Source organism: Dendrobates tinctorius, unplaced genomic scaffold, assembly GCF_039654945.1.
Source record: "Dendrobates tinctorius isolate UK_male_01 unplaced genomic scaffold, ASM3965494v1 ptg000551l, whole genome shotgun sequence".
Classification (NCBI taxonomy): Eukaryota; Metazoa; Chordata; class Amphibia; order Anura; family Dendrobatidae; genus Dendrobates; species Dendrobates tinctorius.
The window spans coordinates 534598-558394 of record NW_027362209.1 but is presented as its reverse complement, the minus strand read 5'-3'; the positions used below and the strand labels follow the sequence as shown (position 1 = coordinate 558394).

Here is a 23797-nt window from a genome sequence, read left to right as displayed (position 1 = left end):
GAGAATAGTTATATCATCATTGGGCAGAAAAGTCTTCACATCCATCTTGTAATATGGGAAAGTCTAAGGCCAGAAATAAACCCCATAAATCACTGTACATGGAGACTTTGGGATCAGATCATTTCTGTCCGTTGTGTTTGTGGAAACAAAAAATCTTTTCTAAAAGCCTCAAACTTCTGTGTGTGACTCAGAGCTGAGACCTAACGTGAGAGAAGATTCCAGTGCGGGGAAGACGGGAAACCTTCATATAGACGGCCGGTGGGGATGGAGGCAGTGACCAACTCTGGCCAAATCTGTCTCTAGAGCCGTAGTAGAAGATGAAGATGTCGTCCTCATCATGAAGGAGTTATTTCTCATGTCGCGTGTAATGAATATCTCCTGCAGTATTGCTAATGCCGATTCCAGTGTCGGTAATGAGACGAGAATTAGCGTTATGGAAGATGAGTCTATGAGGAACGTGTTCAGCTGCCGACTCCGAGGAGGAAACTGCTTGTTGTCTGTGGCCTAAATATATAGGTTTTATTAGTAGATGTCAGGGAAGAAAACTAAACCCTGTAAGATAATAAATCTCCTCCTATGTTTCCCTTATTATCTCCAGTAATTGTATTATTACACAGGATTCTTATGATGTTACATCGGATCATCTTCTTCTCATTCAGGTCTCTACAATATCGGATCCTCTCAGTGAAGATCTTCTACAGAAGAGAGTTTTCCTGATTTACCCATCAAGGATGGATATGGACAGAGACAAGATGGCGGAGAGGATGTTGCACCTCACCCTAGAGATCCTCTTCCGTCTCACTGGAGAGGTGAGAGATTCTGATGACGTCACATTACATCATTCTTATCTATGGGAATAACAGATGGACAGAACTGGAGAGGTGAGGACTCTGGAAATGTCTGTAGTGAGATTTATTAATGTGTCCCTCCCTTACCAGGATTACACAGTGGTGAAGAAGACCTCTAGTGATCGCTGTCAGGACCCTGTGTCTGAAGGATGTGGAAGACCCCTGAGCCCAATCACGGGGCCTCCACCTCACCCCCTGATCCCTGAGGACATCAATGACCAGAAGATCCTAGACCTCATCTACAAGATGATTGAGCTGCTGACTGGAGAGGTGACACTGCTGGGAATGCTGGGACATTATACAGTAACACTATGAAGGGATCGGGGGATGACGGTATCATTGTATGTGTCAGGTTCCTATAAGGTGTCAGGATGTCGCTGTCTATTTCTCCATGGAGGAGTGGGAGTATTTAGAAGGACACAGAGATCTGTACAAGAACGTCATAATGGAGGTTCCCCAGCTCCTCACATCTCCAGGTAATAGACAGGACTAAATACACACGGCCTATAATTATCTGTATGTAGAGAATGAATTCAGTCCCTGTATGTGTTTCCTCCAGATCTATCCAGTAAGAGGACAACACCAGAGAGATGTCCCCGTCCTCTTCTTCCACAGGACTGTAAACAAGAAGATCCCAGTGCTCCTCAGGATCATCAGGTAGATGGAGAGAAGGTGTCAGGAGATCTCCCCTATTGTCATGTCAGACACTGTTCACACCAGGGTGTCCGGCAGACAGCGGTAATACCCTGTTGGGTATTCTGTTCCAGTCGGGATAGGGTTAACCAGGTTGTCATGCTGGCTGAGGGCTGGGCCACGCCCTTGGTCTTTAAATAGTTCGTCCTGACTATGGGCGTCGCCGACTATAGCTTTTGCCTAGTGCTAGCAATACCGGTCAGCAGTGGTGGTGTTGGAGCGTCTGATATCTGGTGCAGTATATCCCTCAGTGGTTCTTTCTCCAATCTGTTATATATATATTTGGTTGCCCTTGCACATTATTGTATTCCCTTGTGTATTAACTGTGTGGTGTTTCTTTTACCCCTGTCCATACGTATTTGTGGGGTCTGGTGTCTGGTCCCCTCACTGGGTGGAGGGAGGTGGGTTCAGCTTAGGGCTGGACAGGAGACAGGGACAGGGTGGAGGCTCAGGCAGGCACACCTTCAGTGTAAACCCTGGGTAGAGGGACAGACAGGGTTCCCCTAGTCTGAGGGACATCGCAGGGGTCCCGGGGTTTTTGCCTAAAGTAACCTAGGCATACCTTGACATTATAGTCGGCCCAAATAATAAAGTGAGAGAAAAAAAAAAAAAAAAAGGTATAGATAGGGAATATAGGGGTTACTTACTATGGATCCTATACTTTCCCTAACCAAGCAGCTGGAGGCTCTATCCATACAGGTCACTGAACTCAGGGGGGCGGTCCAGCAACAAGGCCTGTCAGCTCCTGCAGTACCTGCTGAGGCTGCAGCCAGGGCAGCTGAGCCCAAGTTTCCCCTTCCTGAACGATTTGCTGGTGATCGTGGTAAGTTCACAGTGTTTCGTGAATCATGCAAATTGTATTTCCGTATGCGTCCACATTCCTCAGGTAATGAGGCTCAACGCGTGGGCTTGGTGATTTCTTTGCTGAGTGGTGACCCACAGGCCTGGGCCTTTTCACTCCCTTCAGACTCACCGGCATTTGAATCTGTAGATTTTTTTTTCTCTGCTCTGGGTTTGATCTATGACGATCCGGATAGATTAAACTTAGCAGAGTCTAAGATACGCTCACTGCTACAGGGTGATCGACCAGCTGAGGATTACTGCACGGAATTCCGGCGCTGGGCGGTGGACACGCAGTGGAATGACCCTGCGCTTAGAAGTCAATTTTTGCATGGGGTTTCTGGAAGGGTTAAACAGACTCTCCTAATGTACGAGACTCCCGCCTCTCTGGAGGCTGCGATGGCACTTGTAGTACGCATAGACCGACGTCTCCGTCAGGGGGCGCTGGTTTCGTTGCCTCCGGGAGGTGGGGGAGTGGTCGGTGAGGTTGCCGCGGGTGAATCCGTGGAACCCATGCAGATCGCTGGTATAGCACAGTCACCGAGTAACAAGCCTAAACGTCCTTGGCACAGAAGGCAGGGGCTCTGTTTTTTTTGTGGCAAAGGAGGACATTTTATTAACGCTTGCCTTCTGGTACCTAAGAAGGGCGCGCCGGCGGAAAACTGATAGGCTCAGAGGGTTTGGAGGAGTCTTGTCTGAGCCTTTGTGTATCCTCCGTCATGGTTTCCCAGTGTATGCTCCCTGCTAGGGTGGTACTTGGGGAGGCAAATGCTCTCTATTACAGTATTTATTGATAGTGGCTCAGCTGCCAATCTCATTGATGAGAGGTTCGCGCATACAGCGGGATTTCCGGTGGAGAAATTGCCGAACCCCATCCGGGTGGTTACCATCAATGCTTCCCCGTTGTCTCAAGGGGAGATCACAGAGTGTGTGTTGGATATACAACTCCACATCGGAGTATTACACTCAGAGCAGGTAACTTGTAAGGTGCTTAATAACTTACCGGCTCAGATGGTTCTGGGCTTTCCATGGTTGTCAATGCATAATCCTGTTATTGATTGGAAGACCCAGGACATAATTCAGTGGAGCAGGGAGTGTCAGGAGAGGTGCCTGGCTACATGTATTTCCGCTTTGACCCCCAATATTCCGGAGCCGTTGCTGGATTATGCGGATGTATTTTCTGAGAAGGGTTGTTCGGAACTACCACCGCATCGCCCCTATGACTGTGCTATTAGGTTGAAACCAGGGGCCAAGTTACCTAAAGCTAGAATGTTTAATATCTCAGGTCCCGAGAGGCTAGCTCTCAAGGAATATATTGCGGATAGCCTGAGCAAGGGTCATATTAGACCTTCCTCTTCTCCTCTGGCTGCTGGCTTCTTTGTTAAAAAGAAGGATGGCGGTTTACGCCCGTGTCTGGATTTCAGAGAACTCAACCAGATTACGGTCCGTGATCCTTACCCTATGCCACTTATACCCGATTTATTCAACCAAGTGGTTGGTGCCAGGTGGTTCTCCAAACTGGACCTCAGGGGGGCGTACAATCTTATAAGAGTCCGTCAGGGGGATGAGTGGAAGACAGCATTCAATACTTTGAGAGTTTGGTAATGCCGTTTGGGTTGACTATGGCACCGGCGGTCTTTCAACACTTCATTAATGATGTCTTCTCTCAGTTGTTGGGGAGGTTCGTTATAATTTATCTTGACGACATCCTCATTTCATCTCGCGACCATGATACACATATAGAGCATGTTAGACAGGTTCTGCAGTTGCTCAGAGAGAACAGGCTCTATGTCAAGCTTGAAAAATGTGTGTTTTTCGTACAGGAGCTACCGTTCTTGGGTTATATAATCTCCGCCTCAGGTTTTAAGATGGACACCGCAAAGGTGCAGGCGGTACTACATTGGGATCGGCCTGATAATCTTAAGGCGCTTCAGCGATTTCTTGGCTTCTCCAATTACTATAGGAAATTTATTAAGAACTTCTCTATGATTGCCAAACCACTAACTGACATGACTAAGAAGGGTACCGACTTTTCTGACTGGTCTGAGCCTGCGGTACAGGCGTTTGAATTCCTCAAGAATAGTTTTGCCTCAGCGCCCATTCTGGTGCAGCCCGATGTCTCCTTACCATTTGTCGTGGAGGTGGATGCGTCGGAGGTTGGAGTGGGGGCTGTACTGTCTCAGGGCCCTTCTTGGGCCAAGTTGCATCCGTGTGCCTTCTTCTCCAAGAAGCTGTCGCCTGCGGAGCGTAATTATGATATTGGCAACAGGGAACTATTGGCCATCAAATTGGCATTTGAGGAGTGGCGACACTTCTTGGAGGGGGCTGTTCATCAGATTACTGTGATAACCGACCATAAGAATTTGCTTTATTTAGAATCTGCTAAGCGCCTGTCCTCCAGACAGGCTCGCTGGGCATTATTCTTCACCCGGTTCAACTTCATTGTTACCTATCGACCTGGGTCGAAGAATGTTAAGGCAGACGCTTTATCGAGGTGTTTTCCTGGTGGAGAGTTATGTGAAGAGCCGGTGCCTATTCTCCAAAAGGGTGTGGTGGTATCTGCCATCACGACAGAGATTGAGGCAGAGATTGCGGAGGCTCAGGAGGTGGTACCGCCGGGGTTGCCTGCTAATACATCTTTTGTGCCGCTACATCTACGCTCTAGAGTGTTGGGCGAACATCACGACACTGTACTGGCAGGTCATCCAGGGGTTAAGAGCACTCTGGAACTGGTATCGCGTCGTTTTTGGTGGCCTAAAATCCGGCAGGATGTGGCCTCATATGTGGCTGCCTGTACCACGTGCGCACGGGCCAAGACTCCTCGTTCCCGTCCCGCTGGTAACTTGCAGCCTCTCGGGGTGCCCAGTAAGCCATGGACTGAGATTTCCATGGATTTTATTACTGACTTGCCCGCCTCGGCAGGGAACTCGGTCATTTTGGTAATTGTTGATAGGTTCTCCAAAATGTCACATTTCGTTGCTTTACCGTCTTTGCCCAATGCTAAGACTCTTGCTCAGATATTAATTCGCGAGGTGGTCAGACTTCATGGTGTCCCGTCTGACATTGTGTCTGATTGAGGTACGCAGTTCGTGGCAAAGTTTTGGAGAGCTTTTTGTTCTCGCCTTGGAATCAAATTATCTCATTCATCGGCTTTCCACCCTCAGTCGAATGGACAGACTGAGTGGATGAACCAAAACCTGGAGCAATACTTGCGCTGCTTTATTTCCGACAATCAGGAAGAGTGGTCAGCGTTTCTTCCTCTGGCAGAATTCGCAATAAACAACCATTGCCAGGAATCGTCTGGGGAATCTCCTTTTTTTTGTGTGTATGGTCAACATCCTCAATTTTGCACCTTGCGTCAGGGGTGCTCAGTTGGCGTCCCTGAGGAGGACCAGTTGGGAGCTCAATTGTCGTCTGTTTGGAGGAGAGTCAAGCAGCGCTTGTTGAAGGTGGGTTCCAGGTACAAACGGGTGGCTGACTGCAGACGTGTGCCAGGTCCGGACCTGTGTGTGGGTGATTGGGTGTGGTTATCTACTAGGAACATTAAGCTCAAGATACCGTCACTTAAGTTGGGTCCCAGGTTCATTGGCCCATTTAGAATCTCCGCAGTGATCAACCCCGTGGCATTTCGTTTGGAGTTGCCGGCTGTGTATAAGATTCATAATGTATTTCACAAAGCATTGCTAAAGAAGGTCGTGGGTTTGGTGGATGGTTCCCCCGGGCCACCACCTCCTGTCTTGGTGGATGGCGCGTTGGAATTTGAGGTGTCCAAAGTGGTGGACTCTAGGGTTGTGCGTCGCACTCTACAGTACCTGGTCCACTGGCGTGGCTATGGTCCTGAGGAGAGGACATGGGTGCCGGCCTCTGACATTCATGCTGTTCGACTGGTTACTATGTTCCATCGTCGCCATCCGGACAAGCCAGGTCCTCGACATGGTGAGGTTCTGGAGGTCCCTCGTAGAAGGCGGGGTACTGTCATGTCGGACACTCTTCACACCAGGGTGTCCGGCAGACAGCGGTAATACCCTGTTGGGTATTCTGTTCCAGTCGGGATAGGGTTAACCAGGTTGTCATGCTGGCTGAGGGCTGGGCCACGCCCTTGGTCTTTAAATAGTTCGTCCTGACTATGGGCGTCGCCGACTATAGCTTTTGCCTAGTGCTAGCAATACCGGTCAGCAGTGGTGGTGTTGGAGCGTCTGATATCTGATGCAGTATATCCCTCAGTGGTTCTTTCTCCAATCTGTTATATATATATATGGTTGCCCTTGCACATTATTGTATTCCCTTGTGTATTAACTGTGTGGTGTTTCTTTTACCCCTGTCCATACGTATTTGTGGGGTCTGGTGTCTGGTCCCCTCACTGGGTGGAGGGAGGTGGGTTCAGCTTAGGGCTGGACAGGAGACAGGGACAGGGTGGAGGCTCAGACAGGCACCCCTTCAGTGTAAACCCTGGGTAGAGGGACAGACAGGGTTCCCCTAGTCTGAGGGACATCGCAGGGGTCCCGGGGTTTTTGCCTAAAGTAACCTAGGCATACCTTGACACCTATGATGTGTAGACGACTGTGAAGGTCTTGTGCTCAGTCTTGTTTTATCCCCCAGTATTATATGTTTTATACTTGTGTAATAAGAACGGTGGGGATGGCAGGATTAGAGCTGATCATAGATGGGACTTCTCCATCTGTCTGTGACTCTTACAATATTTGTTTCAGGGTGAAGATCTGACTCATATTATTACTACAGAGACATATGTGAGGGGTGATGAGTGGTGTAAAGAGGAGATTCCTACATATGACTACCCAGGTGAGTAGTAACCACTGAATGCAGAGAAGTCGCAGATTCCTCTCAGTCACCTGCTGTGGCTACTATATCGGTGGTGTAGGCCGGCCGTATTACCATGATCACCATTTTGCCTCTAGACCACAACATTTTCCTCCACCCAAAACTGTTCAAATGACTTTGGGTATTGAAAGCCCTTTTCTATAGAACTTACAACCTGGTAGATCCACCTACTCCCTGGAAGTCAAATGACAGCGTACGTAGAATGTGCTGACAAGATACAAAATCACTTGAAGAAAAATATCATGATGGCCCATAAGAGAAAGCGGAGGGTAATGATGCTGTTGGCTTCCTAGATCCCTGAGATCTTATCGGATGAATCTTCTCTCCCTTCTGTGCTGCTGAATGTCTCATGGTCCCTTCAAGACCAGGTCCAGTCTTTCTAGTCAAACTTTGCTTTTATCAGCGACAACATTAAATTTGCAGTGAGGCCAAGTGTGAATTTCTGTATAATAACTAATTTCCCTTTATCCTCACGTTTCAATTAAACTACCGTAATTTTCGGACTATAAGATGCTTGAAGAAAATGGGAGGTGTGTCTTATTATCCGGATGTACCGGCTCTGGCTGTGGTGGCGAGGCGGGGGAACGGTATCGGCGGAGCAGCGGATCACAGGAAGCTAGAGCAGGTGGCTGTGGCTAACTCCTGTTCCCGCTGCTAAAGAGAAATGAATATTCACTGCATTCCACGCCAATGGGCTTTAAGGGCAATGAATATTAATTGCTCTTTAATAATAGTATCTTGATCTGATTACCCCCCAACCCCGGTCTTGGTATGCAAGGCCCCATCCTTATAATTGGCCCACACCCCCATCCCCATCCTGGTATGCATGGCCCCATCAGAAAACATTAAAAAAACAAATCATTACACTTACCTACCCCGCGCTCCCTCGCAGCATCCTGCTCCGGTGCCAGCAACTGCTATATGCTTGTAATCAGCGCATGGCAGGGACGTCACGCGCTGCTCATAAGCAGAGCACAGATGCCAGGACTGTGCACTCAAAGGGAAGTGAGTATTCATTGTTCTTCAGTGTCAGCCGCCAGCTTCCTGCTGCTACTGGCGGTCACGTGTGCCGCTACTTAAGAGAAATATTCATGAATACTCACTGTTCTCAGCGCTGCTTACAAGCATAAAGCATTTGCTGGCACTGGAGCAGGACGCTGCGAGGGAGCGCGGGGTAGGTAAGTGTAATGGTTTGTTTTTTTAATGTTTTCTGATGGGGCCATGCATACCAGGATAGGAATGGGGGTGGGGGCCACTTATAAGTATGGGGCCCTGCATACCAGGACGAGATGGGGCTGTAGGTTACCAGCAGGTGCGTTGGATGCAGTGACGAGCAGGAGGCAGAGCAAGTGTTAACGGGTGTCTTTATATAACCAAAGAAAAAGATAACAAGGCTTTCTCCACGCAGGGAGTTAATATATACAAGATGCACAGAAGTATTGCGTGGACAAATACGTAGGGTTCAACTTATCAGACTCATCTGGAAGGAGGTGGTTGGAAGATCCCACGATGGCGCCGCAGACAGCGCGTCACATTGAGGAAGCGGTCCTGGATGTACCGGAGGCACTGTCTTTTAGCGGTGAAGAAGAGTCTGGGACTTTTTGGTGGGCTGCTGTAGGTCCGGGTACCGGTGGCTGTTGTTTCAACGGATGAGGCGGAGAGTTCCGGTATCAAGGCAGCAGCCGCGGCTGTAAAGTCAAAGTCTCCGACGGGAGCCGTGCACTGTCAGCTGTCAAGCGTTGCACAGTACGTTCAGCGCTTCCTGCCTGTGGTCGCGTAGGGTCAACGTCCCGCAGCAGTAAGCGGTCACTGGTGCTGTTGATGGATGTTGGGGGTGCGCACTCAAGCGCAGTCTGCCGTCAGTAGTGTTACCCACAGGTAGGGAGCAAACCTTCCCTGCACCTCCTGTCTTCCGGCTAGAGACCCCAGGTTCCCGCGCACCCCCCTTTTTATATCAGACCCGCCCTTTGCAGCAAAGGTCACAGGTCTGTCCCGCTCAGGTTCTCTGTCCCCCTTCAACACTAGTGGCAATCCCAATGGTACCGGCCCAGAGACACTGTTGCCTTTATTGTTCCGGTCCTTCCTCCTACATCCCCCCACTCTTTTTGCTCGCCATTCTACGGGTGAAGATTTGCGGAGAGCGTTAGAAAACTTTTACCTTCTCTGGATTCGCTTCTGCCATACGAATTGGTCTTGCTCATAACGTTCGGGGGGGTTTGCCAGCTGTTGACCATTCGGAGCGTCGTAAGCTGGGAAGAGTAGTGGAGCTCTCTGGAGAGGTGGAATCTGGCTGTATGATGGGGGATCCAGACATGTACTCTTCTGGAGGGCCGTCGCTTGGTGTGAGGACGTTCTCTTCCTCTTTTTCTTCTAGAACTGCTGGAGTCGGCTCCAGGGCCTCGGGAATCTCCTCTGGTCAAATTGGGTCTCTAGACTTCGTAAACAGGGTCTCTGGATTTCGTAAACAGTTCCCTCAGAACTGACTCGTCACTTCCGATAAGGTTCCTTCTCCCAACGGTGTTCCAGTTTGTTTTGAGGACGTTTCTCTCTCACCAGTACTCGATCTCCTACTTGAAGCTCAGCTGCCTGGCAAGGGGCCTGACTGAGTGTTCTAGCTCTTGTTTGCACCAGCCGATGCAGTGTCTGTAAACAATGCCGGTGATCTAGGACCAAGAAGAGACCCCCTCTCCTGGGCTGGATATTTTTCTTCAGGATCCAGTTCCAGCTCGCTGATCTCTTTTCCTTCACGACTGAACAGCAGGGTGTAGCCAGTAACTCGATGTACACAATTATTGTACACCCAAACCAGTTCGGAGACATATTCAGGCCAACAGGCTTTTCGGTCTTCCTCTAGGGTTCGAAGCATTTGAATCAGAGTCCGATTGAATCTCTCACAAGCTGCGGGTGGTACGGAGTGGTCTGAGACATGTCGATGCCATACAGGTGATGCAACTGCTCCATTACCTTCCCCAAGAAGCAGACACCTCGATCCGAATGAATCCGTTTGTGACAGCCGTAGATCTGAATAAAATTCTTACAGATGGAGTAAGCGGCGGACTCTGCGGTTTGGTCACGAGTGGGAGTCACCACGGCAAACTGTGTGAAGTGGTCACCCTGGTGAACTGGGCCAATGGTGTGATAATCTATCATCAGGAGTTCCAGGGGGCGGATGTCGCTATGGTTTGGACGGGAGCCCTTTGCTCAGGCGGCTTCGCCAGTTCACACTGCCGGCATTTCCTGCAGGCCTTCTCAACCTCTGTCTGCAGTCGAGGGTGGTAGATGAATCATTGTAACCACCGGAAAGTTTTCTCCAGGCCAAAATGTGTTCCTCCTTCATGTGCTTCATGGGCAATTTCAGGAAGTAGGGTTTCAGGTGTTACTGCTTGCCATGTGGCAGCCAGCTCCGTCTGGAGCTGTATCTTCCGATATAATAGTATCAGGATCCTGTCAGCGCCGGCGGACTGCTGCGGCTGAACAGGATAACTCACCCAGACTACGGGGGGACCCGGGGTCCAATACTGCAGGGAAAATTCTGACACCAGGACCTGCGACACTGAAAGTAGTTTAGCAGCACCAGGACCTACGATCATGTGACCACAGGGGGCGTGGCTTAGCGTCCTGCTGCTGGAGATGGCAATAGAGTTCTATAACAGGAATCCTGGAGTACAGGCTAGGGAAACTCAGATCAGACAAACGGAGGGTCATTCACAGAGGGGGCGGCGTGGTACCAGGGGGACAAGCAGAGAATAGTCAAAACGTAAGCAATGAATCATGCACAGAGATGGCAACGCAGTACAAGGGGGGAGTCAGAAAATAGTCAGGTCCAAAGCAAAAGAGTCATACACGGGAATATCAGAGCAGTACAAAAGGAACAGGCAGAACTCGTAACAGGGACAGAACCGGATCAAAACCAAGCAAGCACAAAGTATCACAGTCACAAAGCACACTAGGGTCACACACTCAGCCAAGGGTCTGAGTATAAGCGACAAGGAGTGAGCCCACAATGAGGCTATAAAAAGCCTCCCAGAGTCTGAGTGAGGCTGTCCAGATTAACCTCTGAACTACCTGATCACACAAACAGCAGATCATGACAAATAGCCCATTCTTCATCTGTGGGCACTCCCACTGGCGAAGGATCCAGAGGGTTCCGGGGGACAGAGCGCCCCTCTGGGCCGTACTGGGAAATCTTCCTTGAGTTACACACCGTCGCAGTAGGGTGAGCTCCGTATTTTTCTGCTGTAACTGAACCCATTCATCCCTAGATTGACCCAAAATGCCTTCCGTTGTCTTTGCTCACAGCTGTTCCTGCGTCGCCACTACAGTCTTGGCGGGCTCCATGAAACATGGAATCTCTTCATTTTCCAACTCCTCATCTCTGCTCAGTCCGAGGGCAGCATGGCGGATCCTGGAAAGAAAGTCGGCATGGCTGTTCTCCACTCCTCTCTTGTAGGCGATTTTATACCTAAATTGGCCATTCTGGCCACCCATCACTGTTCTCATGCCCATAATTTGGCATTTTCTAGATGTGCCAACGGGTTGAAGTCCATGCGTACTATGACTTAGACAAATATTCCGCAAACCTCTCCATCATAGCCCACACCAACGCGAGCAGCTCCAACTTAAAGGAGCTGTAGTTGTCAGGATTATGTTCAGAATCGTGAAGGGACCGACTAGCGTATGCGATCACCCTCTCTCTTCCGCCCTGCGCCTGAGACACAGCTCCCTGTCCGTGCAAACTCCCGTCAGTGTGGAGAATAAACGGTTGAGTAAAATCCGCGTAAGCCAAGACAGGGGCCTTGGTTAATGCCTTCTTGAGATCTTGAAAGTCTTCTCTTGCGGTTCTTGCCAGTGGATCTTCCAACTCTTTGCACTGGACAGCGCCCCTTTCAATAAATCCAGCAGTGGCTGGGCTCAGTGGGCAAAGTTCTTCACAAATCGACGGTAGTATTCTGTCAAGCCAAAGAATGCATGAACATCCTTCACCATTTCTGGAGTAGGCCAGTCCTGTATGACTGCGATCTTTTCCCGTGATGGCCTCACGCCTTCTGCTGAGACTACATGCCCCAAGTACTCAATCTGGGTACGAAATAGATGGCATTTCTGCGGCTTTACTTTTAATCCGTGTTTCTGGAGACGACTGAGTATCTGCTCTCTGCGTCATAGATGCTCTTCAAATGAAGCCGCATACACAATGATGTCGTCCAGGTAGATCAAGGTGGCTTCAAAGTTCAGGTCGCCCAGGCATCTCTTCATCAGCCGTTGGAAAGTCCCGGGGGCATTGGCCAAGCCGAAGGGCATCCGATTGAACTGAAATAACCCCATGGGTAGTATGAAAGCTGTCTTCGCCCGATCCTGATCTGGCATGGGCACCTGCCAGTATCCGCTGGCCAGGTCGAGCGTGGAGAATTACTTTGCTCTTCCTAGAGCAGACAGGGACTCTTTAATGCAGGGAAGCGGATACGAATCCCTTATGGTACAGGCATTAAGCTTCCGATAATCCACACAGAAATGCAGAGTGCTGTCCTTTTTCCTCACCAGAAAGATTGGAGCTGCCCATGAGCTTTGACTCTCTCGGTTGACAACCTTTTGCAACATCTGTCCCAACATCGTCTTCACCTCCTGATACAGTTGTGGGGGAATTTGCTGGTAACGTTCCCCAATGGGTGCGGAGTCTCCAGTTGGAATTTCGTGAGTAATGGCCATGGTACAACCGAAATCATCCTCATGACGGGCAAACACCTCTCTATATCGTCCCAAGAAGTTTTTTACTTGCTGCACCTGAGACGGAGTGAGCTCTGAGAGCTCGGCCCGCATCTGCTCCAGGATTACTTGCCCCTCTAGGGTAGGTTCCGGCTCTGTAGCCATGGTTGAAATCACTGTCACTGTCCAGGAGTCCCCCCAACAAGCTTCCAGTTGCAGTATCTGGGAGAGCAGAATGTCTTTAGGCAAACCCATTTCCTTGGCCACTTCACTTCGGGGCCACAAGGTGATATCTCGATCTTCTAGGTTTACACACCGAATGGGAACAGCCCCGCCTTTTACTGTAGCCAAAGAGCAGGCTAACAAGAATCCCGAGGGTAACTGCTCCGAGAAAGAAGGCTCGATCTGTATCTCCACCCCTTCCAAGGGAATGCGACCCCGGACAGGCAGAGAGATTAATGTTTGTCTGGGTAGTAACACGAGCTTCACTGACGAGGGTGCAATCACTTTCCCCAGCACTTCTCCCTCTCGGCACGACTTCTGGGCTTGGGCTACCCGCACCAGCTGTTGGATGATTTTCCTCTGAGGGGGGTGTGGGAGCTCCATTGCTTCAGGATTTTTTGGGAGGGCTCATTGAAAAGGAGACTTCCGAACTCTTTTAGCACATTCATCCCTAACGTGACTGTATGTTCATGGCTCTCCTCCCCTTGAGTCAGCACCACACCCCTCCATCCTAGGTCTTTGCCACAGAGAGAAACCTGCATCCAAGCTACCCCTGCAACCGGGATTGGCAACTGATTGGCAACCATCAATTTTATCACGGTTCCCCATTCAGGTCTCATAGCTTCAGGGAAGTGTTGCCGGAAATAGGCCTCAGGCATGGTGGTCACTTGGGACCCTGTATCCACCAAACATTGCACAGCACGCCCCTCGAATTCTGCCCAGATCAACGGGCACGTAGACACTAAATTTGTGGGACTTCCACTACTCCCCCGTATCTGTTCTGGCTCCAAGCGGAGTCCCCCCGGCTCAGAGCCCTCTAGTTTAACGGGCGGCGAGGTTGGTTTCTTCCTCGCCTTGGACATTTGTCCTGTTTCCCCATATTCATAACAGGTGAGGGGTCGCTGTTGTTGGTACATTCTGGAATCATGGCAGGGCTCTGCCCCAGAGCGAGTCACAGCAGCTTCAGCCTTTTTCTTAACTTCCGCCAACTCTCCTTTTATGTCCTGCAGTTCTTTTCTCATCTCTTCAACCCATTGGGGCTTGGCCACCGCACTCACAGATGTTTTAGTGCACTGAGCCTTCCCCACTGGGACTGCCACCCCTGCTTCTGCTCCCGTGTGCACGCCTCACTCCCTATTTTGGAAAACGTCTGGCGAAGATTCACCCGTACGCGCTCCCACAAGGCCTGCTTCGTCAGGGTATCCCGCAGTCCAGTCACTAAGAGGTCTCGCAAAGTTACGTCTATGGGGCCCACTCCCACACTGTTCTTTCTAACAGTGGCGGTATTAAGTTCTTGCAGAGCATTCATATGTTGGGTCACTGTTTCACCTTCCCTCTGCATACGGCTGAATAGGTGAGTCCTCAGTTCCTCTACATCAGTCGGGTCCCCATGAGTCTCCTCTAGGAGCTGCAGAACTTTGCCGAAGGTATCGTGTTACCTAGGGGTCCGTAACATTACCGAGTTTCGGGCTTCCCCATCTAAGGTCATAATGGCCACCTCAGCCTCTAAAGCAGGGGTCATCGGGTGCATTCTCATCATGGCCCGTATCCGCTTGGTCCAGCTCCGCAGCATGGTGTTACTACCGGTGTACTTTGGCAGATTATTCAGTATGGCCACCAATGATATGCTAGACCTTGGGCTGTCCCCAACTCCTTGGTCTGCCACCAACATGCTGATAGACTGCATCCTGCCAACTACACCAATTGTAGGTTACTAGCAGGTGCGTTGGATGCAGTGACTAGCAGGGGGCAGAGCAAGTGTTAACGGGTGTCTTTTTATAACCAGAGAAAAAGATAACGCTTTCTCCATGCAGGGAGTTAATATATACAAGATGCACAGAAGTATTGCGCAGACAAATATGTGGAAGTTCAATATTATGCAGTGACAGCTTGACTTCAGCTGTCAACAATGATAACAACAAAAAAAGAATTGCTAACGGCGGGAAAGGAAAAAACGTAGGGTTCAACTTATCAGACTCTGTCATCCGAAGGGAGGTGGTTGGAAGATTCCACGATGGCCCCGCAGATGGCGCGTTACTTTGAGGAAGCGATCCTGGATGTACCGGAGGCACTGTCTCTTAGCGGTGAAGAAGAGTCCGGGACCTTTTGGTGGGCTGCTCTATGTCCGGGTATCGGTGGCTGTTGTTTCAGCGGATGAGGCGGAAGGTTCTGGTATTAAGGCCGTAGCCGTGGATGTAAAGTCAAAGTCTCCGACGGGAGCCATGCACTCTACACTGTTTGCTGTCAAGCGTTGCAGAGTACGGTCAGCCCTTCCTGCCTGCGGTTGCGTAGGGTCGGTGTCCGGCAGCGGTAAGCAGTCACTGGTGCTGTTGCTGGATGGTGGGGGGGTGCGCACTCAAGCGCAGTCTGTCGTCAGTAGTGTTACCCGCAGGGAGGGAGCAAATCTTCCTCTGCTGCACCTCCTGTCTTCCCGCCAGAAGCCCCAGGTTCCGGCGCACCCCACTTTTTATATCAGACTCGACCTTTGAAACAGAGGTCACAGGTCTGTCCCGGTCAGGTTCTCCGTCCCCCTGCCACACCAGTGGCATACCCAATGGTTACGGCCCAGAGACACTTGCCTTCATTGTTCCGTTCCTTCCTCCTACAGGGCCATGCATACCAGGACAACATGGGACCATGCATACTAGGATAAGGATGGGGCCATGCTTACCAGGATAGGGATGATGGTACCATGCATACTAGGATGAGATAGGGGATCCTGCATACCAGGATAGGGATGGGACCATGCATACTAGGACAAGATGGGGATCCTGCATACCAGGATAGGGATGGGACCATGCATACTAGGACAAGATGGGGCCCTGCATACCAGGATAGAGATGGGACCATGCATACTAGGACGAGATGGGGCCCTACATACCAGGATAGGGATGATGGGGCCATGCATACTAGGACAAGATGGGGGCCAGGCATACCAGGATAGATATGAGGTGGAATGCATACTAGGACGAGATGGGGCCCTGCATACCAGGATGAGATGGGGCCCTGCATACCAGGACAAGATGGGGCCCTGCATACCAGGATAGGGATGATGGGGCCATGCATGCCAGGATGGGGGCCAATCATACGAGGATGGGGATGGGGCCATGCATACCAGGATAGTGATGGGGCCATGCATACCAAGATAGGGATGAGGGATCCATGCATGCCAGGATAGGGATGAGGTTGCCATGCATACCAGGGTAGGGATGAGGGGGACATTTGTATCAGGATGGGGGTGAAGGGACCATATATACCAGGATAGGGGATATTAAGTACAGAATTGACCACATTTTTTGCTTCAATTTGTTTTTCCTAATTTCCTCCTCTAAAACCTAGGTGTGTCTTATGGTCCAAAAAATATGGCAAGTGTGAGTTTCCCTTTAGCCTGAAATTTCAATTTCTTTTAAAACCAACTATTGCTATTTTAGAATTTTGGATAACTAGAGGAGGAAGACCTGTGAAGACTCAGACGTCAAGGTTAGATTTCAGAAAGGTAGATTTTAAGGGATTCAGAAAGAGAATTGGAGGGATCCAAGGGCTGGATATCCTTAAAGACAAAAATGTCCAGGAAGGATGGGAAATCTTGAAAAATGAATTTCTCAAAGCACAATTGTTAACAATTCCGAAAAGAGGGAAGAATAGGAAGCATTTAAGGAAACCAGGATGGATGAACACAGAACTTAAGCACATGCTAAAAAGGAAGAAAAAAATGTTTATAAAATGGAAAGAGGGAGGCATATCTAAAGAAGAATATAATGCTGTCTGCAGAACCTGCAGGGCACAAATCAGATTAGCTAAAGCTGACAATGAATTGAGGCTTGCAAGAGATGTCAAAAGCAATAATAAAGGATTTTGGGGATATCAAAAATAAACAGATTGACCTGCGCTATAGGACTAAAGAAAATAAGCAATGATAAAAACCAAATAGAAAAACACCTGCTCTAAAACATACATGGATAAACTAATGGCATGTACAATATATATAACAGATCACTCACCAATAGAAGGCAGACCAATAGATGTGATGCACATTGGTGGCTGTGACTGCTGCTTTTTGATAGAGGTGAGAAAATGCACGATTCTATGATTCTAACTAACTTCAAGGAGGATTGTGATAATCTACAGGACAAACATTCCACCTGTGCCATGATATATCTCTAAACTGTGCGTGGCTGATGGCTGTAATATACATTTATTCACGCCTGCAGGAGATGTGTTGGCATGGCTCCAGCCCTGGTTTCATGGATTCACTCCACGTCATAAATTACATTATGTTTTCCAACCTAAGAAATTCAGATTACTGCACAATGTCTCCTGAAATGGAGGCACTAATACTTTCTCTAATCTTCTGGTCAGGACTCATAGTGGCTCCAATGGTCCACTATAAATGAGTGCAACTCCAGTTTAGTGTTCTCTCCTCATACATACGTTGTTGTTGGGGATGTAGCATATTTTTTTATTCTGTCTTTTTTTTTAACCTGTTCCTTCTGTATGATAGTTTGATTGTGGTGGGATCGGCCTTCCTGCCTAATGTGAGTCTATAACTTCTTGATAGTCTTGGAAAAAAATCTCTCCATTGCCTCTTCCAAATGCCTAAGATCTAAATATAAAAGGGATCCTGTCAGCAGGATTGTGCTCAGTAACCTACAGACACTATCAGGTCGGCGCCGTTATACTGATTACAATGATACCTGGTGATGAAATCCGTCTTGTGGTTGTTGTTTAATCTGTATTTGTAGTTTTCAGTTAATAAGATTCTCGTGCTCTGGGGCGGGGCTGTGGTGGCCCATGGGCGGGGCTTTATGTGGTGCGCTGATTACATATTCATCTGTATTGGCTTATGACAGGTCGCTGATCCCTCACTGACCTGCCCCCCATTTTTACATAATGCATATAATAGTATTGATATTATTGTTGATAATGCCTATAATATTGTGGCTATTGTGAGGCTTAGAAAAAAAAAATTACACATGACACTGACGGCGCCTGTCCAGTAGCCTCTATCTCTTACTTATAGATGGTACTGCGCTGACATTTTTCTGTATGTAATTTTTTTATGTAAAATAGGGGGCAGGTCACTGAAGGATCAATGTCATAAGCAAATACAGATTAATATGTACGCAGAGCACCACATAAGGCCCCACCCACAACGCAACCCACAGCCCCGCCCCAGAGCATGAGAATCTCATTAACTGAAAACTACAACTACAGATTAAACAATAACCAGCCCGCAGCTGCCCAGAAAAGGCACATCTATTAGATGCTCCAATTTCGATGCTTTGCCCGGCTCTTCTCACTTGCCCTGTAGTGGTGGCACGTGGAGTTCATATTTGTAGGGTTGATGTCACCTTTGTATTGTCAGGTGACATCAAGCCCATGGCTTAGTAATGGAAAGGTGTCTATTCATTACTAACCCCATAGTTACATGGTAAATAAACACACAGTCAGAATAAAGTATTTTATTAGAAATAAAACAAAACAGTTTTCCTTTTTCAAAAATAACAAACACAGTTATACTCAACTAACACCTAAGTGGTAAGAGCCGGGCAAAGCGCCCAGAATTGGCGCATCTAATAGATGTGCCTTTTCTGGGCAGCTGTGGGCTGCTATTTTTAGGCTGGGGGGGTCAGTATCCATGGCCCCTTACAAGCCTGAGAATACCAGCCCCCCAGTTGTCAGCTGTAGCATGGCTGGTTTTCAAAAATGGGGGACTCCACTCCGTTTTTTTAAATTATTTATTTAAATATTAAAAAAACAGTGTGAGGACCCCTCTGTTCTTGATAACCAGCCTTGCAGAAGTTGACAGCTGAGGGTTGCAGCCCCCAGTTGTGAGTTTTGCCAGACAGGTTATAGAAAATAAGGGGAACCCACGCCGTTTTTTTCATTCATTTATTTAGTTATAGTGCAGACGACGGGTGAGGAATACTCCAATCATCCGCTCCTGCTGTCACTGTTCTTAGCAGCAGGTGTAGGTTGATGGGAGTAATAGTCCCAAAAGCCCCCACCTGCTGTCATCATTCTGACTTTAATATAACGCTAATCATTCTCCCTGCCGGCAGATCAGGGGAGAATGATGAGAGCGTTTTCAGCACCCGCCGCAGGGGAACAGCACTTACTGTAGCGCTTCTTCCCTGCCGGCCGTCCATGTGGTACTGATGCTGCACAGGGTTGTCACACATGTGCCACAAGTATTATGCACATGGATCAGAAAAAACGGTACCGGAAATATCAGGACGTGTGAAACCGGCCTAATACACAGTTCTCTTTAAATGCCTAATATTTCTTCTTGAAACTTATCTGACAGAAAATATTGAAGCTTAGGCTAGTATAGATTGTGAAGTCTCCGAGCCCCATACTCTAATTACCCCAGAGAGGTTTCACCACTAGTTACTCATTTATTACTGATGGAGACTGTGGAGTTTGATCATTTCAGTAGTTCCTAATCAGGCCCCATTATTATTATCTGATGTGTGTCACTTTATGTGGTGGTAAGTTTGGAATTCTTCACAAAGGGTAATAGAAAACAAATGGATCTTACAAATTATTTTCCAGCTTCGCACTATACCCTACATACGGTTGTACACTACTGTCTGGGCACATGGCAGTGTTCAGAAGGGAAGGAGCGCCATTTAGCTATTTGAATGCAGATCTAGCTGGAATAGTTTGCAGACACAATGTATTGGGAGTATAATGAAAAAACAGTAACCAGCTCACCTGTCCCGGCTAATAGTGGTGCATGGAAGCTCGGATTTCAGTCAAGCCAAACGTGAGATACATCCAAAGAAAAAAAAGGGGGGTTTCCAGCTTCCAAATGTACAAAAAATGTATTAAAGGCATAAGAACAGAGATGAACGGACATGCCCCATAATGGCAGAAAGCAGAGCAACGCCTTTCAAACAATGTTCTTTTTCAAGCGCAAAAAGAACATATTGTTTGAAACGCGTTGCTCTGCTTTCCGCCATTATGGGGCATGTCCGTTCATCTCTGTTCTTATGCCTTTAATAAACTTTTTGTACATTTGGAAGCTGGAAACCCCCCTTTTTTTTCTTTGAATGTATTGGGAGCACTGTTCATGGTCACCTGGCAGCTCAAAAGATGTCCACCATGAACATTCTCTGCTTTCCATATCCCAAGGATTGCCTTGCTCATCTAACACCATTACATGGATCTGGACTTACACTGGGACCCCTAGGCTTGGACCATGATGTTACCTGCTAGTCTGTGGTGTTCGATGGCAAGAAGAATAGTCAGGTAGCTGGGTCAGAACCAGAAGGACAGAATACAGAATCAGAAGACACAAGAGTAGTCAGTAAACGGGCCACGGTCACAACAGGAAGCAAATGCGCAAGCTGAGCACAGAGGACTGAACCAGAGGAGAACAACGCTGTATTTGGCAGATTCCGGCCATGTGCTTTGCGCTTTAGTAGGGTGTGGTACTTTCCAATTGGCTGAAGTAGGGAGCAGATTACTCCAGCTGGACAGCAGGAACAGATCCCAGATGAGATTGGACACACCATATGCAGAAGCCCTAATATAACTAAATCACAGAAAACCAGAAGAGTAGAAATCCCCATAAAGTGATTCCATGTTATTAATTCACTGAGGGTTATAATCCTTAGGAGGAGTGAATATTTTGACTCCACAGCCACTTTCCGGAAATTAACACGCAGTGGATGTTGGAGAGTGAAAATTACACATTTGCCATTTTATTACCCAGCACATAGTGCCCAGATTGTGCTCCAGGAGACACACACCGCAAATTAAGTGGATTCTTCTCACTATAATATTGCTAAATACAGGGATCCTAAATGTTGTTTGCGCACACTGCAAGACTCCGAAGTGAGAGCGGATTTTGCTGGATTGGTTTATAGAAACCTTGTTGCTTTTCAACAGCCTTTGAGCCACTAATAGTGTGGGAACCTCTGTATTTCCATTGACAGATGATGGACCTGAGTGGGGACTTGTTTTTTGTGAGATGAGAATAGGTATTATTTTCATCTACATAACATTGATTGGTTTCTTTTTATTTGATATTTGGGAGGCAGAATGAACAAACAGTTGAACACCACACACTACTGGTTCATCCAACAAGGTTTTCTATTAGACTGTGAACTGTCATTGTCTTGGTAAATAATTAAAGTTTTTTTTACATAGCTTGCCATTTTTATGGACAGTTTAAATAGAGACATTCAAAAATATAAAGCTCAAGGATATTTTATAAAAAAAATTGTTTTTTTGTCTTAGCAGATGACTGTACCAGGAGATCAGAGGGACAGCTGACATCTTCAACTTTTAAATCTGATGATCTTGAGATTCTACAAGATACAACTGAAGTGATTGCCATTACACCAGATATATCATCATCCATTCACAGCAAAGATCTGTCATCTGATCCTTTGAAACAGGTCCCATCTTCTGATTCATTACTGACTACTAAGGAAAATCAATGTCACCAAAGAGACATTAAAAAACAAACTGCTCCTAAAGCAAAGAAGCCATTTTCATGTTCAGAATGTGGGAAGTATTTTACATGGAAATCACATTTTGTTAACCACCAGAGAACTCACACAGGGGAGAAGCCTTTTTCCTGTTCAGAATGTGGGAAATGTTTTACATGGAAATCACATTTTGTTAACCACCAGAGAACCCACACAGAGGACAAGCCTTTTTCCTGTTCAGAATGTGGGAAGTATTTTACATGGAAATCGCGTTTTGTTACTCACCAGAGAACTCACACAGGGGAAAAGCCTTTTTCCTGTTCAGAATGTGGGAAATGTTTTGCACAGAAATCACATTTTGTTATCCACCAGAGAACTCACACAGGGGAGAAGCCTTTTTCCTGTTCAGAATGTGGGAAATGTTTTAACAATAAAACAGATTGCGTTAAGCACCAGAGAACTCACACAGGGGAGAAACCTTTTTCATGTTCAGAATGTGGGAAATGTTTTAGCAAGACATCAAATTGTGTTAAGCACCAGAGAACTCACACAGGGGAGAAGCCTTTTACATGTTAATGTGGGAAATGTTTTAACTAGAAAGCACTTCTTGATCACCATCAGAGCAGTCACACAGAGGAGAAACCTTTTTCATTTTCTTAATATGGGAAATATTTTACTTGGAAATCAGCTGTTAATAAACATCAGAGATGTCACATAGGGGAGAAGCCTTTTTTATGTTCATAGTGTTGGAATAGTTTTACCCAAAATTGAATTTTCTTAAATGGGTTGTCTCTTGTCATTCCTCATGTTTGCTGACAAAAGGATAAAACTAAACTTTATTAATTCCAAATGTAAAACTATACCCATAATTCACCCCCTGAAGCTTAGTCAGAAGATGACTAATAGAAAAAACATACCCCACTTCTCAGTATATCGGGTGAGGTGACATATACACACTCATTCTCCAAGCCTCTCATTTCTACGGGTTTCATCGTCCTCACCAAAGTCGACTCATCAGGAGACTATTTAATATTGACCTATATTCGAACGAGACAAAAGGAAAAAAACCCTAAAATCATGTATTATCCGAAACAGTCAGAAAACTAGCCATATATTGGCAGATCCCAGACCTCAAACTATATACTTCGTAAGTTTATAAGCCCCTCCAGTGTCAGGAATAGATAGTATGAATTTGAATTTACCAATCGGCTGCAATGAAACAAACAGTGAAAAATATAAAGGGGTCTGAATACTTTCCGTACCCACTGTATCAGTAAAAATAACTCCTCTTTATTAGGTAAAGTATAAAAGAATTGCACCATTTTCCGATACCCGTCGTGTCTCCATTTTTTCATGATCTCAGTTTGGGTGAGGGCTTATTTTTTGCGGGCCGAGCTGACGTTATTAATGGATACCATTTTGGTGCAGCTACGATTTTTTTTGTCATCCTTTATTGCATTTTAATGAAAGAAGTAATTCTGGCGTTTTGACATTTTTTCTAATTGCACCATTTAGCGACCGGGTTAATTCTTTTTTATAGTGATAGATCGGGCGATTCTGAACATGGCTATAACAAATATGTGTATGTTTGATTTTTTTTATTGTTTTATTTTAAAAGGGGCGAAAGGGGGGTGATTTGAACTTTTATATTTTTTTTATATTTTTAAAAACTTTTTTTACTTTTGGCATTGTGAAGACATACAGCATTGTATCTTTTTTTTTTTTTTTTTTTTGAAGCATCATTTTTATTGATTTTGTAATGAAGTTGAATATTACAAGTTATAAACGTTGCATTGAATTGTTACAAGGAACATATTTAAACCTGCTAACAGGGCTGTGGAGTCGGTAAACCAAACCTGCGACTCCAACTCCTCAATTTCCCTTACACTGACTCCATCTCCCACATATATTGCTTATATTTAGGTGAAAAATTTATTGTAGTACAATGTGAACATCAGACAATCAGACATTTAATCATTTCTATGATCCAATAATCAAGATATTTAGAAAGAACATAATATCTATTTATTGGAATACAACTTTAGAACACAAAAAACTGTAATAAATTGTAAATATGTCATACACTGTATAATATCGATTACATATATACAGTACAGACCAAAGTTTGAACACACCTTCTCATTCAAAGAGTTTTCTATATTTTCATGACTATGAAAATTGTAGATTCACTCTAAAGGCATCAAAACTATGAAT

General features: G+C 46.8%; 1 protein-coding gene across 1 annotated transcript; it reads left to right on the top strand.

The window, feature by feature from the left end:
* The first annotated feature begins 688 nt into the window (after positions 1-688).
* On the top strand, positions 689-22300 carry LOC141078397 (uncharacterized). Its single transcript, XM_073565136.1, has 4 exons — positions 689-809; positions 939-1118; positions 7091-7181; positions 21393-22300. The coding sequence occupies exons 1-4, from the start codon at positions 732-734 to the stop codon at positions 22157-22159; spliced, it is 1116 nt and encodes a 371-aa protein (XP_073421237.1). The 5' UTR covers positions 689-731; the 3' UTR covers positions 22160-22300.
* The last annotated feature ends 1497 nt before the right edge of the window (positions 22301-23797 follow it).

Bases quoted from the DNA above. Each gene is read 5' to 3' on its own strand.
- LOC141078397 (XM_073565136.1), top strand. From the start codon at position 732: ATGGATATGGACAGAGACAAGATGGCGGAGAGGATGTTGCACCTCACC. The intron at 810-938 runs GTGAGAGATTCT...CTCCCTTACCAG, and splicing joins TCTTCCGTCTCACTGGAGAG to GATTACACAGTGGTGAAGAA. The intron at 1,119-7,090 runs GTGACACTGCTG...TATTTGTTTCAG, and splicing joins TTGAGCTGCTGACTGGAGAG to GGTGAAGATCTGACTCATAT.